The sequence below is a fragment of the Balearica regulorum genome, chromosome 1, assembly GCF_011004875.1.
Source record: "Balearica regulorum gibbericeps isolate bBalReg1 chromosome 1, bBalReg1.pri, whole genome shotgun sequence".
Classification (NCBI taxonomy): domain Eukaryota; kingdom Metazoa; phylum Chordata; class Aves; order Gruiformes; family Gruidae; genus Balearica; species Balearica regulorum.
Window position 1 is genome coordinate 50,706,758 of NC_046184.1, and position 11,435 is coordinate 50,718,192.

At 44.1% G+C, this 11,435-nt stretch overlaps 1 protein-coding gene across 2 annotated transcripts in view; it reads left to right on the forward strand.

The window, feature by feature from the left end:
- Nucleotides 1–9,686, forward strand: part of LOC104638873 (plexin-C1) — a 72,926-nt gene extending 63,240 nt beyond the window's left edge. For both annotated transcript variants that reach the window (XM_075748758.1, XM_075748766.1), the window contains exons 25-31: nucleotides 682–713; nucleotides 808–915; nucleotides 2,858–3,021; nucleotides 3,487–3,634; nucleotides 5,507–5,647; nucleotides 5,737–5,811; nucleotides 7,509–9,686. In XM_075748758.1, coding sequence (XP_075604873.1) covers nucleotides 682–713; nucleotides 808–915; nucleotides 2,858–3,021; nucleotides 3,487–3,634; nucleotides 5,507–5,647; nucleotides 5,737–5,811; nucleotides 7,509–7,613 — 773 coding nt within the window. In that variant the 3' untranslated portion in view covers nucleotides 7,614–9,686. The remainder of the gene's footprint in view (nucleotides 1–681; nucleotides 714–807; nucleotides 916–2,857; nucleotides 3,022–3,486; nucleotides 3,635–5,506; nucleotides 5,648–5,736; nucleotides 5,812–7,508) is intronic.
- The last annotated feature ends 1,749 nt before the right edge of the window (nucleotides 9,687–11,435 follow it).

An 11,435-nucleotide genomic window follows, 5' to 3' on the forward strand; every position in this document is an offset into this window, starting at 1 on the left:
TTCTCTTGACTGTGTTTCTGAAAGCTTTGACTTGGCTGTCTCACCAGCAGGGCAGGAGTTAAAGAGTGCTTACAAGGTGGTCAGTTCATCTCGTACCCCTGTGATGCAAGTTGCTCCAACCCAGCCAGTGCCTCAGGGGAGGTGGACTTTCGGTTAGACCCTGGGGAGAAAAAGACACTCCTAGTGTATGATTCACCTCATCGTCAAAGTGGACATCTAAAGTTAGGAGAGATGTGTCCTTGAGGTGCAAGTCACTGGGATGGCATTGCTCTCTCCCTTGGCAAGAACAGGGTTGTCCGTTCTCAGCCGTTGCCTTCAAGACCTCAGCCCACCTGTGCTGAGTAGTCTTAACAGACACTAAACCAATGCAATCATCTCCTCTGCTGTCTGTCATCCTCCTTTCCGAGGAGCTGTGATTTGCTGCCAGCTTACTCCAGCAGCAGCAGATGATGCCCTAGCTTAGTGGTCCAAGCTACAGGCTGGCACTGGGGAGGTGAGCCAGGACCTGTGCGTTTCTCAGAGGCTTCCCCCACACTGCAGGCAGGAAAGGGTAACACCAAGCCTGCTTGCTTGGCATCCTGACATGCACCCCACTGCACAGCCCAGAGCCCAGCAGAATTCACAAGCTTGTAGCTGTGCATTTCGTTAATGCCTGTTTGCTCTCTGCTTTCTGTTGTTTAGATGTGGACTACTCGGATGAACACTGTCATTTGGTGAGTTCAGTCATTACACTGTTAAGTGGTAGATTTAATACTGAGCTGTATTTGTATCTGTATCTGTATAATCTCTCTAATCTCTTCATGATAGATTTTACCGGACTCTGAAGCAAACAAAGATGTGAAAGGAGCAGGTCACAAAGGAAAGCAAAAATTCAAAGTGAAAGAAATGTATCTGACAAAGCTTCTGTCGACCAAGGTAAAATGTAAAAGCCTTATTTTGGGGGAGGGCCGATGTTAGGCTTGGCTAGTTTGGCACAACAGAAATAGAAATTAAAGCAGAAAGTATGCAGACTTCCTGCATGTGTATCAAATGTTAAATAAAAAGGTAGTCTATAAGAATCACTGTGCTAACTATGGATTATGACCATTTGCAAAGATGGCCACATTGCAGATTTTCTAATGCTAGAGTTCTAAAATTGTCTATTACTTGCACTCTCTGTCTCCTCAGTAAGCACAATCTTTCTTCTCAGGTTAAAGAAAAAAGGTAGTTATCGAGCTTATAGAAAGTGAGTTTTGCCACTGAGTCCCTTAGAGTGAGAATGATCCCTTCTGGAGAGACAGCTTTCCATCAGCAATCTCCTCACTCTCTGCTAGAGTTTGCCCAGCTTAGAGACAACTTCCAAGGGCTGAGTTTCACAAAATACTGCCCACGAAATGAAATAATCTTTTAGGGTCTCAAATTAAGTATCCAAAAGAACTAGATTAATTTTAAAAACAAGGTCCTTAGGATTTATAATACGATTACCTAATTTATACAGTGCACATTCCTTAGGAATAAGCCCTGCTTACTCCTTGTGGTAATGTCATCTTGTTTCTGACTTACTCGAACGGGTTATAAAGCTCTTTGCAACAGCATATGACTTAAAATATTAATCATTGCATGACACTGAGAGCTGTGTGATACAAGAAGCCTGAAGGTATGATGATTATGGCCTTCCTGCATTTAAAAATCTATCAATCATTATTTAATTAGATTGTTGATAGCATCTGAAGTAATTTGGGACACTACCGAAAGTGGGAGTGAAGACTGGTCATTTCTCATTAGCTATGGAAACTAATATAAGCCCTTAGGAACTGCAGGAGTAAACCAGTAATATCTTATAGTGGAAGACTGAAGTACAAAAGAAAAGATCAGGCTAAGGAACAGTCCTTTTAAAGGGCTTTAAATTAATAATCTCCTCCAAAGTAGGATAGTGCTCTGAACAACAGTGCTGTGATGTCCTTCACTCTGAAATTCCACCCATGATACGCTGTGCACTAAAGGAAATTGCATTGAACCGCAGCTCTCCCTCTCTCTCTCACCCATGCATGCACACAGACACAATTGCAGAGTTTGTCACTTTGAACTGAACTGGCCAGTAATGCATCAACGCCCTGGGATACATTTAAATCCTTGTTGAGAGAAGACTGGGCTGAACTGAGCTTCAGAACAGATGTGAAGAAAAAAAGCACAAAACAGTGTTTTCTTTTGTTTGCCTCTACTTATGATTACTCTGTGATGATGTCAGTGAGACCATCAGAAACCAATCCCTTGCTTTTGCGAGTCAAATAACTTCACTTCTGGATCAGAAATACCCAGTTTCCAGTTCTCTCTAATATTAGTGTCTTTGTATGCCACCCAAAGCTGTTATCCCAGAATGAGATCAAGCGTCACAGTCACTTGGCTGTGGAGTGTTGATGAGCATGTATGTTCAACGTGTGTCTCAGATGGCACCATGAAGACCAGTACCTTAGAAAACCGGTTAAACTCCTTTTGCTGACGTCCCTCTCACTTCCAGTCACAAGTTCCAAATGCCTTTCGCAACGATGCCAGCAGTATCCGAAGAGTTGATGTTGTCTTTGTTCAGGAAACTCAACGCGTGATTCCTTCCACCTACGATTTATCACAAAGCTCACCACAATTCTCCTGTCAGTAAAGTGATAAAACATGTGACATTTGAAAGCAGCTCATTATGGTTCATTTGCAGTTTCATTTTTGTTATTGACTGTTTTGTTTCCCAATAACCTATGGCCCAGATGTTTGCCACAAGAGTACTGTAGTTTCTGTGTGTGGTTGCCTTGGGGCACGCTCAGCTCTCTAAGACAAGAATTCCTATTTCTTGTGCAATAACAGCACCATTCATTTTCTTACTTTTCAGGTTGCAATTCATTCAGTTGTTGAAAAGCTCTTTAGGAGCATTTGGAGTTTACCTAACAATAAAGCACCTGTTGCCATCAAGTACTTTTTTGACTTTCTGGATGCCCAGGCTGAGATCAAAAAAATTACTGACCCGGATGTGGTCCACATATGGAAAACCAACAGGTATGGCCGTACGATACACGCAGGAGTGCACACGCTCTCTGAAAATGTAGTTGCAAAGATGGAACAGGTCACCTGGGACGAGAAGAATTAAAATTTTGGCATGGGTGGGTGAAGATGTGGTTTGGCTTTGTGGATCCCAGTAATTTTAGTAGATTTATTGGATACCAATACAAACCACGACAGCTTCCAGGACTTCTGAGTCTGCATCCGGACTTCTGAGTCTGCATCCTGACTTCACATTCAGAAAGAAGTATCTACAGGTTGAGAGCATTATTTGAAGATGAAGGAGTGACTGCCTGATGTGTTTGCACTGTAGCCTTTGTTCCCTGATCCCTTTTTTAACAGGAATACGCAGCCCAGAAATGTGCTTCTTTCCATGAGTGCAGCGCAATTAAACTACCATTTTAAAGCAGTTGTGCTACCTGAGTGGTTAGATTTAAAGATGCTTGTTCTTTCTCTGTCTAGTCTTCCTCTTCGCTTCTGGGTGAACATACTGAAGAATCCCCAATTTGTCTTTGATATTAAGAAGACGTCACACATAGATGGCTGTTTGTCTGTAATCGCACAAGCTTTCATGGATGCCTTTTCTCTAGCAGAACAGACTCTGGGAAAGGTAACGCTACCCTGATAGTCTTCTGCAAACTTCTCAACCAATGTCTTTTTTCAATTGTATAGTGATTTAGGGATGCAGTCCTGGATCTGCTGATATCGGGGGCAAAAATAATTAATTAATTAAAGCCTAATTAAACTGAGTTTCCATTCCTTGTTGCTCCGTCTCACAAGACTTTGAAGAATTCACTGGAGGAGACAGAGCTACTAGGCTACCATATTTATCGTTAACTGTTGCTTGTCTTCTCTGCAGTTAGTTTCTGCACAGTGTGTTTACAGAATATGTAGAAGAGGGTGGAAATTGTAAGATTTTAGTTTGAAAGAATTTGAAAGTTTGAAAGAATTTGAAAGTTTGAAAGAATTTTTAAACAAAGGTCTTAAAAGTATTAACATTATTTGATAAGCAGTCCAGATTTTGTCTGCCACACACTGATGTGCAGAAAACACACATAGTAAGCTACTGGGAGCTGTAAGAATACTTGAAAGAGCTCTGAAGTTTGAAACAGTTCTTTTCACATGTATTAGCTACTCCCTTTTTATATGCAAAATTATTTACTGGAGTAACAAGTCCAGAAATCTTACATTCAAAAGCTCTTTAGTACAGTGTCCAGAACTCTGGGGATCAGAAATACTTCATTTTTCCCAAGGGTATTTTCCTTTTCTTTGTACCAAAGCAGGAAGCATTTGTTCAGGCTTATACTACCAAGCAAAACAGACTAGAGATTTTTTAGCCTTAAAAAAAAGTTATAAAACTGGACTAATTTCCTGTGTGATCTGAACAAACTGCTCAAATAACACATAATGTGCTTATTTATCTTATTTTAGGAGTGAAGTGTGGTGAATTAAAACTAATCACATCAGTTACTTGATGGAAAAAACTGCAAATGGGCATGGTGTGTTAGGTTTCTATGTTTAACATCCATTGTGAGGTACTGTAGATACAATAGCTCCCGTTAGCCATTTGGAAAGGGAGGCTGAAACCTGACAGAGGTTTGCAATGCAGTAAACATCTTGTGGCCTTTTAGTACCAAACGTATTTACTTTGATGAATTTATCTTAAAACATTCTTTAGCTACGTAGAAAACAAACATTTAAATCATTTCATCACACAGTGAAAACAGTAGTGACAAGAGATCACATGGTTGTGTCATTTATTGCCCAGAATTTAAACTAGAGCAGTGACAGGAAACTACCAGCCCTCACTTGCACACACTGAAAACATGGTTTCCAGGTGGGGCTTGAGCTCCTACCACAAACATCAGCATCTATTTCCTCGGATGAGCCTAAAGCCGCCTGGTAGGTCAGTGCTGACCTGGGTTGTTGAAACCCTGGGGAAAAAAATAAATCCCTTTGGCTGTGCATGCCTGGCAGTCAGCTCTCCCTGCTCTCCAACCCCTGAGCAAAGGAGTAGTAGGGACCAAAAAGGTTTTGGGGAACCTCTGCCAGGACAGGATCTAGCAAGCCTCTCTGGCATGTCACCCTGGGGGAACTTTCCCCAGCACTGCTGTATCCTGTATGTAAATAAGGTGTAGGCCTCAAGCCCTTTGGTTTAGCTTTCACAATCTTTCAGGTCCGGGGAGAGGTGAGGAGGAAGTGAGAAAGAAATCTATGTCTAAGGGACAAATGTTCATCGCTCCTGATTCCAGTGGAAATAATTACATGGCAACTGTCATGAAACACAATGCACTGTTACTGAGGTCCTGCGTCTGTTCTTCATCTTTTTTTCGTAACCTTGATTCCTTGCGTATTAGCACTGCAAAGAGACATGAGTCACACAGAGAACAGACACAATGAGATGCAATTAACTATGTGGAGGTGGAACCTTAGGAAATCTGTGCTGTGAAAATTGACAAGGCTTCAAATATTTTCTTTTAAGGAAGCACCAACAAATAAACTTCTCTACGCTAAGGACATTCCACTGTACAAGAAGGAGGTGAAAGCGTACTATAAAGCCATCAGGGATCTGCCTCCATTGACCACTTCAGAGGTTGAAGAATTTCTAACTCAGGAATCTAAGGTACGGTTGAGAAGTGGGAACTTCATTTGCTTTCATGTTAAGCTTTTTAAAAAGGAGAACTGTCTGACCAGAACTGTTTTCTGTTTTAGAAACATGAAAATGAATTTAATGAGAAAGTGGCCTTGAGTGAAATCTACAGATACATAGTGAAATATTATGATGAGGTAAGCAGCTCTGTTATTCCCGCTTAACCCCTTCATGTTAACTTGCCACCTCAGGCTTGAAAGTTGGGCTTGACAGAGTAACCGAGGGCTGGCCTGGCCTGTGACTTGCAGGATGCCGCTCCAGAGACAAACCCTCAGTGATGCGGCCACAGTGCTCCTCCCGCTGAGCTGCATGGGCCAGAGCAATGCAGCCCCTGGGGCGGCCAGAGCCCCCACCTCTCAGGGGGGTCACAGGCCAAAAGTTTGAAAATGGACCTTTACTGTCGTCACCGTATTTCACAGCAATAGTAGCAATAAAATTCTCCTTGCAGTTTTGAGAAAGTTCCTATATAGTCTAGACTTCTTGTTTTAACCATGTTTGCAGAGTATCTGCTAGCGCCTGTCACAACTCCTGTGCACGCGCTCCAGTTCCCTGGAGATGCAGAAATCAGATTAGACTGTAGCACCAGGCATCTTGATGTAACAGTCAGTACAAACACCTCAGCGGAGCACGCTCAGCCTTACAGCAAAAGGTGTCTGCTCCTTTCCCATCAGAGCCCTTACGCTCTGCTCTAATCGTCTTCCTCTTAAAGAGAAGAAGCTATAGCTTCCAGTCCCTATTGCTAACAAAGGAAATCTTTTCTCAACTGAGAGCACTTAGTCACAGGCTACCTCTAAGCTGTTTTGTAAGAAAATCCCTGCCCTCCAATTTGCATGACAGGATTCTCCACTCCATTTTGCTCAGCATCCTTAACAGAGGCTGTGTGTGCCTGCACAGGGAGGCAGATAAGAGCCAGCTGGTTGTGTAGCCTGAAGGCCTCCTTACCACTTCCAGCAGGTTGTCTGGGTCTCCCAGCAACCAGACCTTTTTCTTTTTCATCCCCAGCAGCACAGCATCAGCACTCCCTGTAATCATCCAGCTCGCAGTCACCCGTTAGCCAGCTTACCGCTTCTGATCTCTAACATCTCAAATTATCGGGGTTCAGCATCAAATCTTTGCCTCTTAAAAGAAGCTTGGGATGATCCTCAGAGTGGCACTATGCTTTATTAAGCTCATTAGAATTGTTGACAGAGGAGACTTGAGAATACTTTCTAATCTCAGTGCCCATTTTTGCTTTTTTGAAGCTAGTACTGGCTAAACTTACCCCATCCTCAGAAGGAAACCCTCCCTCTGCTCTTCCCCTCTGGCTTTTGACTGGGAGCAGCTAAACCTCATTCATTGTTTGCTGAGACCTCAGTTGCTTTGTAGAATTGCCAGCAAAGAGTTTTTCAGACAGCAGTAATGCTCCTTCCCATCACCTGGGCCGGTGCCAAGTGGGCCAGTTAGAAGACGAGAGGCAGTTTACTGCCTTCAGTTTACAGGGCAGAGGAAGATAAATAAAATACCATTTGTAAATCTGCTTTAGGGTAAAACTGGAGTACTGGCTTTGCCTTGCACTTCAGGAGATGAACGTGTGTTGGATTTGTTTTGGGTTTTTTGCTTGGCTCTGTCGTTTTTTTGTGGAAGTGTTGCAAATCCTGTAATCATAATGACTTGAAAGGAAAACTACCAAAATGGAGTGTTAAAGTCAGAAAAGAATGTTTACATTTAGGCAGGCATTCAGATGGGGTTTTTTTTCCACCAGTAGTTGTTGGAATGCAGAAAAGCAGGCTTTAAAAAACAGCAAGTAAAATAAGCACTAAAAAAATTATTCTTTTTTTTTGCTAATTGTTAACAGATTGTCAGCAAACTTGAGCGAGAACGGGGGTTTGAAGAAGTCCAGAAACAGCTCCAGCAAGTAAAAGACTTATTTGATGAAAAGAAAAAATGCAAATGGCTTTGAGCAGAGCACTGACTCACAGCGTCACTGTGGGGGATTTTAAATAAGCGCTACTGCTCCCAGAACTGTTGTGACTGACTATATGTACAGGGTTTGAAACACTTGGACACTCTTCTCCACTCTGACCATTCCAAGTAATATCTATGTTTGGGACTGAAGTACGGGCGGGGTTACATATTAAAACGTGGGCATGTCAAAGCGAAAGTGAGTCTAGCGTTGGCAGGGCCAGCATTTTCAAGTACTTGAAGACACCTTTTGGTTCAAAGATACTGCCTTAAGTAAGCTTTCAGCTCGCTTACTTAAAAACAAGCTTGTAGGAGATGTGCAAAACACACTGCAAGTTCCGAGTTGCCTGTGTGAGCTTGTAAGTTGCTTAGCTCTTTTTTTTTTTTAAGAGAGAAAGCTGATGGTTCGCCACATCCTTTCAGCAGCCTTGGCAAACTGTGGGTTGAGCTCCGGCTTCAGAATATGGGTCAGCTGCAGTTTCCTTCCTTCCAAATGTACACTGTTTCCTGTTTGGGGAAAAAAAAAAAGACAACAAAACAAAGAGCACCAAAGTGACACTTAGGACAAGAGTGTTTAGCAGAAAAAAAGTGGGTCTGAGGTTTGAAGGCCAAATGCCACATGGCAGGCCATTTCTTCCTTAGGTTAGAAATTCCATGTACAAAGAGAAGCCAACCACTGAGTAAGGGGGAGGCTTCTGGAGAAAGGCACTAGACCGGCATCAGTCGGTGTTTACATTTCTACCTTTCCATCCTTAAATAAGCTGTGAAACACTTGTGAGCGACTTCACACGTGAAACCTCCATGCGGCTGCTCCACATCGGAACACTGTGGTGAGCCGATGAAGCAGCTGACGATGGCTGCACTTTGGTGCACAAACCTGTACTCAGGTGCGTGATGGCCCCATGCATTAGTGCTGACAGTCCTGGCCATCCGGGTACAAGGGCCTCACAAATCTGAAGCCAGCATTTCTTTTTTTTTTCAGGTTGTCCACACAAAGGCTTGTCAAAAGAGGGTTAGTGTAACAATACGTAAGAACAGGAGGGCTGGTGTAATCTCTGACTGTGTATGAGAAACTGATGCAGATGTGATAGCTGGGGTGGGGAGGGGTTAACTGTCTGCCTTAGGCCTGCTGGGGTGTTTTTTGAGGCTTGGCCATTTTAAAAGGAGGGCATCCATTGCATTTGCATGGGTGGCTACAGTTAGCCTAGCTGGAAAGCAGGTGTGTGGCCATGCTGCTGAGACACGGCTGGTGCAGTAGCTGTCCCACAAAGCCATGGAAGAGCAGCCGTGGCACTGGCTCTGCTACCACGACAGCACAGTCCTGCCCTCCGCCTCAGAGCCACAATGTTTTGTTGCCGTGGACTCTGTGTCAATCACACAGAGGCACTTACCCAGGCTCCCACCTGCCCTTAGGTTTGAGGTAAGGCCCTGAGAAGAGGGAGCTACATTTCCACATTTCCAGAGGAACCTCCCACTGGAGGCGAGTGGCGTAGCGCAGTGGCCCACAGGAGAGGGAGGTGTTGTCCCCTCCCTGCTGTGGCGGTGGCGAGGGTGCCTGGGCTGGGACCGGCATGGGTGGCCTGAGTTCAGAGCAGAAACCCTGGGGCTCCCAGGCAGTGACACACTCAAAATATTTACTGCTGCTTCGGAGGAGCCCAGAGGCTGCAGAACAGCAGTGCTAAAGCTGGCCGGGCTGGTTGCAAAGGCTGCTGGAAGCTGGTACCGGGCACAATCCCACGGCACCGCAGCAAACGCTAACCACGCTTCGGCAGAAGCAAGGCTGCCTGTTGGCATGGAAAAAAGCAAAGACAAAACCACGTTGCCTACTGGTCTGGCCCCTCCCCACCACGCGATTGCACACCTTGGATCTCTTGCATATCAGAGAGGGGAGCCACCAACCCATACTGTGATGGCTTTTTTTTGGTTTTTAATTCAAAAGTCTTACACTTGCTGTTAAGTTTACACTTTATACCTGATGGAATGTATGACTTTTTGTTCAGGAAACTGCACTACAGTGTTGCAGTACTTTCAGCAGTTCTCTGCCTGGCACAATGTATTTTGATGTTTAATTTTAATTGGAAAAAAACCACCCACCCCAATCCTAACCTGTCTTGCCCTCTGTCCTAAAGGAGTGGACCATGGCTTGAGTAGCACTTAAGCTTAGAATACCTGTACTTAAGGGCTTGATTTTTATCATTCTTAACCTAACATTTTAAAGCAGCATCAAATAAATAATTAAAAAAAAAAGCACAGTAATTAATTAACATTAAAGAAGGGGCATGAGCAGATTACTCTTTCTGGTTAGACAGATGTCTCAGCAGTTCCATTCCACTTCAGGTGTTTGCTGGCAGTACATTTGAATGAACTGTGATAGTTTTGTTCAACGGTAACCTTCTGTACAGGCAGAAAAAAAAAAAAAAAGAAAAAAAAATCCCCAACTTTTCTGCTTGAAAAGCTGTAAAATATAGTCTGTTTGCGTGGGTCTGATCCTGTGAACTTCACTATATGTGTTTATATGATGAGGAAACAAAAAAAAAGTATCAGTCCTATTCTGTATTTGTACTACTGCTTGTTTGCTACAATAGCTTTAATAATTTCTAGAGATTAAGTATGTGTTGAAGCAGGCCCCGTAGCTTTAGCCTACAGCCTGGAATAGGATTATTGCCTTTTCTTCAAGCCTCCTAAACAGCATCGTCACTCTGTTAGTAAACCATTAAAAGTCATGCTGGGACTTTGTAACCCATCAAGTGGATCTCACGAAGTGATGTGAAGTATAATTAAGTGATTGTGGCTCTTTTGGTAGGTTTGGATCAGGACACAAACCATTGGCACACCCTCCCTCTCCGCAATCTGCTGTTGCTGTTTCACAGACCAAAAAAAAAAACAAAAAACAACCAACACACCCACCTCTGACTAAAGCTGTGTTACAGCAACCCAACAATTCTAATAGCATTCTCTGAAATGAAAGCAAACTTCTCTTTTATTTTCACACGTTTACAGACAAACTGCTATGGCAAACAGCATATTTTCTAACACTAGCTTACAGAGCATTATTTTGCAGTTATCTAAAGTCAAATCTTACTAATGTGTAAAGTAATTCCTGTTGTACAGAAGTTAACCTGTTGTTTAAAATGAATGGTTAAAAAAAAGTGCAAATGACAAATCCATGTTGGTGTTTGTATGGGTTTATCTAGAATAAAATGCTTTTGGAGGTTATTTTGATTAACTCATGTGCTTTACACCGGTGAAAAGCGAGCAAGCGCCACTTGTAGCAGTGCGGGGCTCTGCGAGGAAGGGCCACAGGACGCTGCAGGACCAGCTCAGGAGAAGCACTGTCCCGCTCCCAGCCCTGCCCGGCTCCAAGGCGTGTTACAAACCGCAAAGAAGGGAGCCTCTGGGGCAGAGAGGTGCCGGCCGGAGTAACACCCAGCAGCTGCAGGGCCTGGGGCAGGGAGGGGGGCGGGGGTTCCCTGGGCTGGGGGGCTGCCGGCTGCAGGCCGGAGGTGCGGTGCGGTGCCCGCTGCACCTGCACAGCCTTCCGCAACACCTTAATTGCTTTAAGGCTCTGAGGCCGATGATACTTTTGAAAAGCTAAAAATGTTAAAAAGGAGGAGAACCCAGTAACCCGAGAAGCATTCTTTCAGGAGAGGGTGCTGCAGGAACAGGGAACTCCCTCTGGCAGAACCCGAGAAAGGGAGCCCACAAACCAGTGGAAAACCATCGTTCTTCCTCCTGCCCTTACCCTGCTGCTGCCCCCCAAGGCTTCCCCAGCGGGTATGAACCGCCCCCAGCCCCCTGACACCAGGCAAAGGTCTCACAG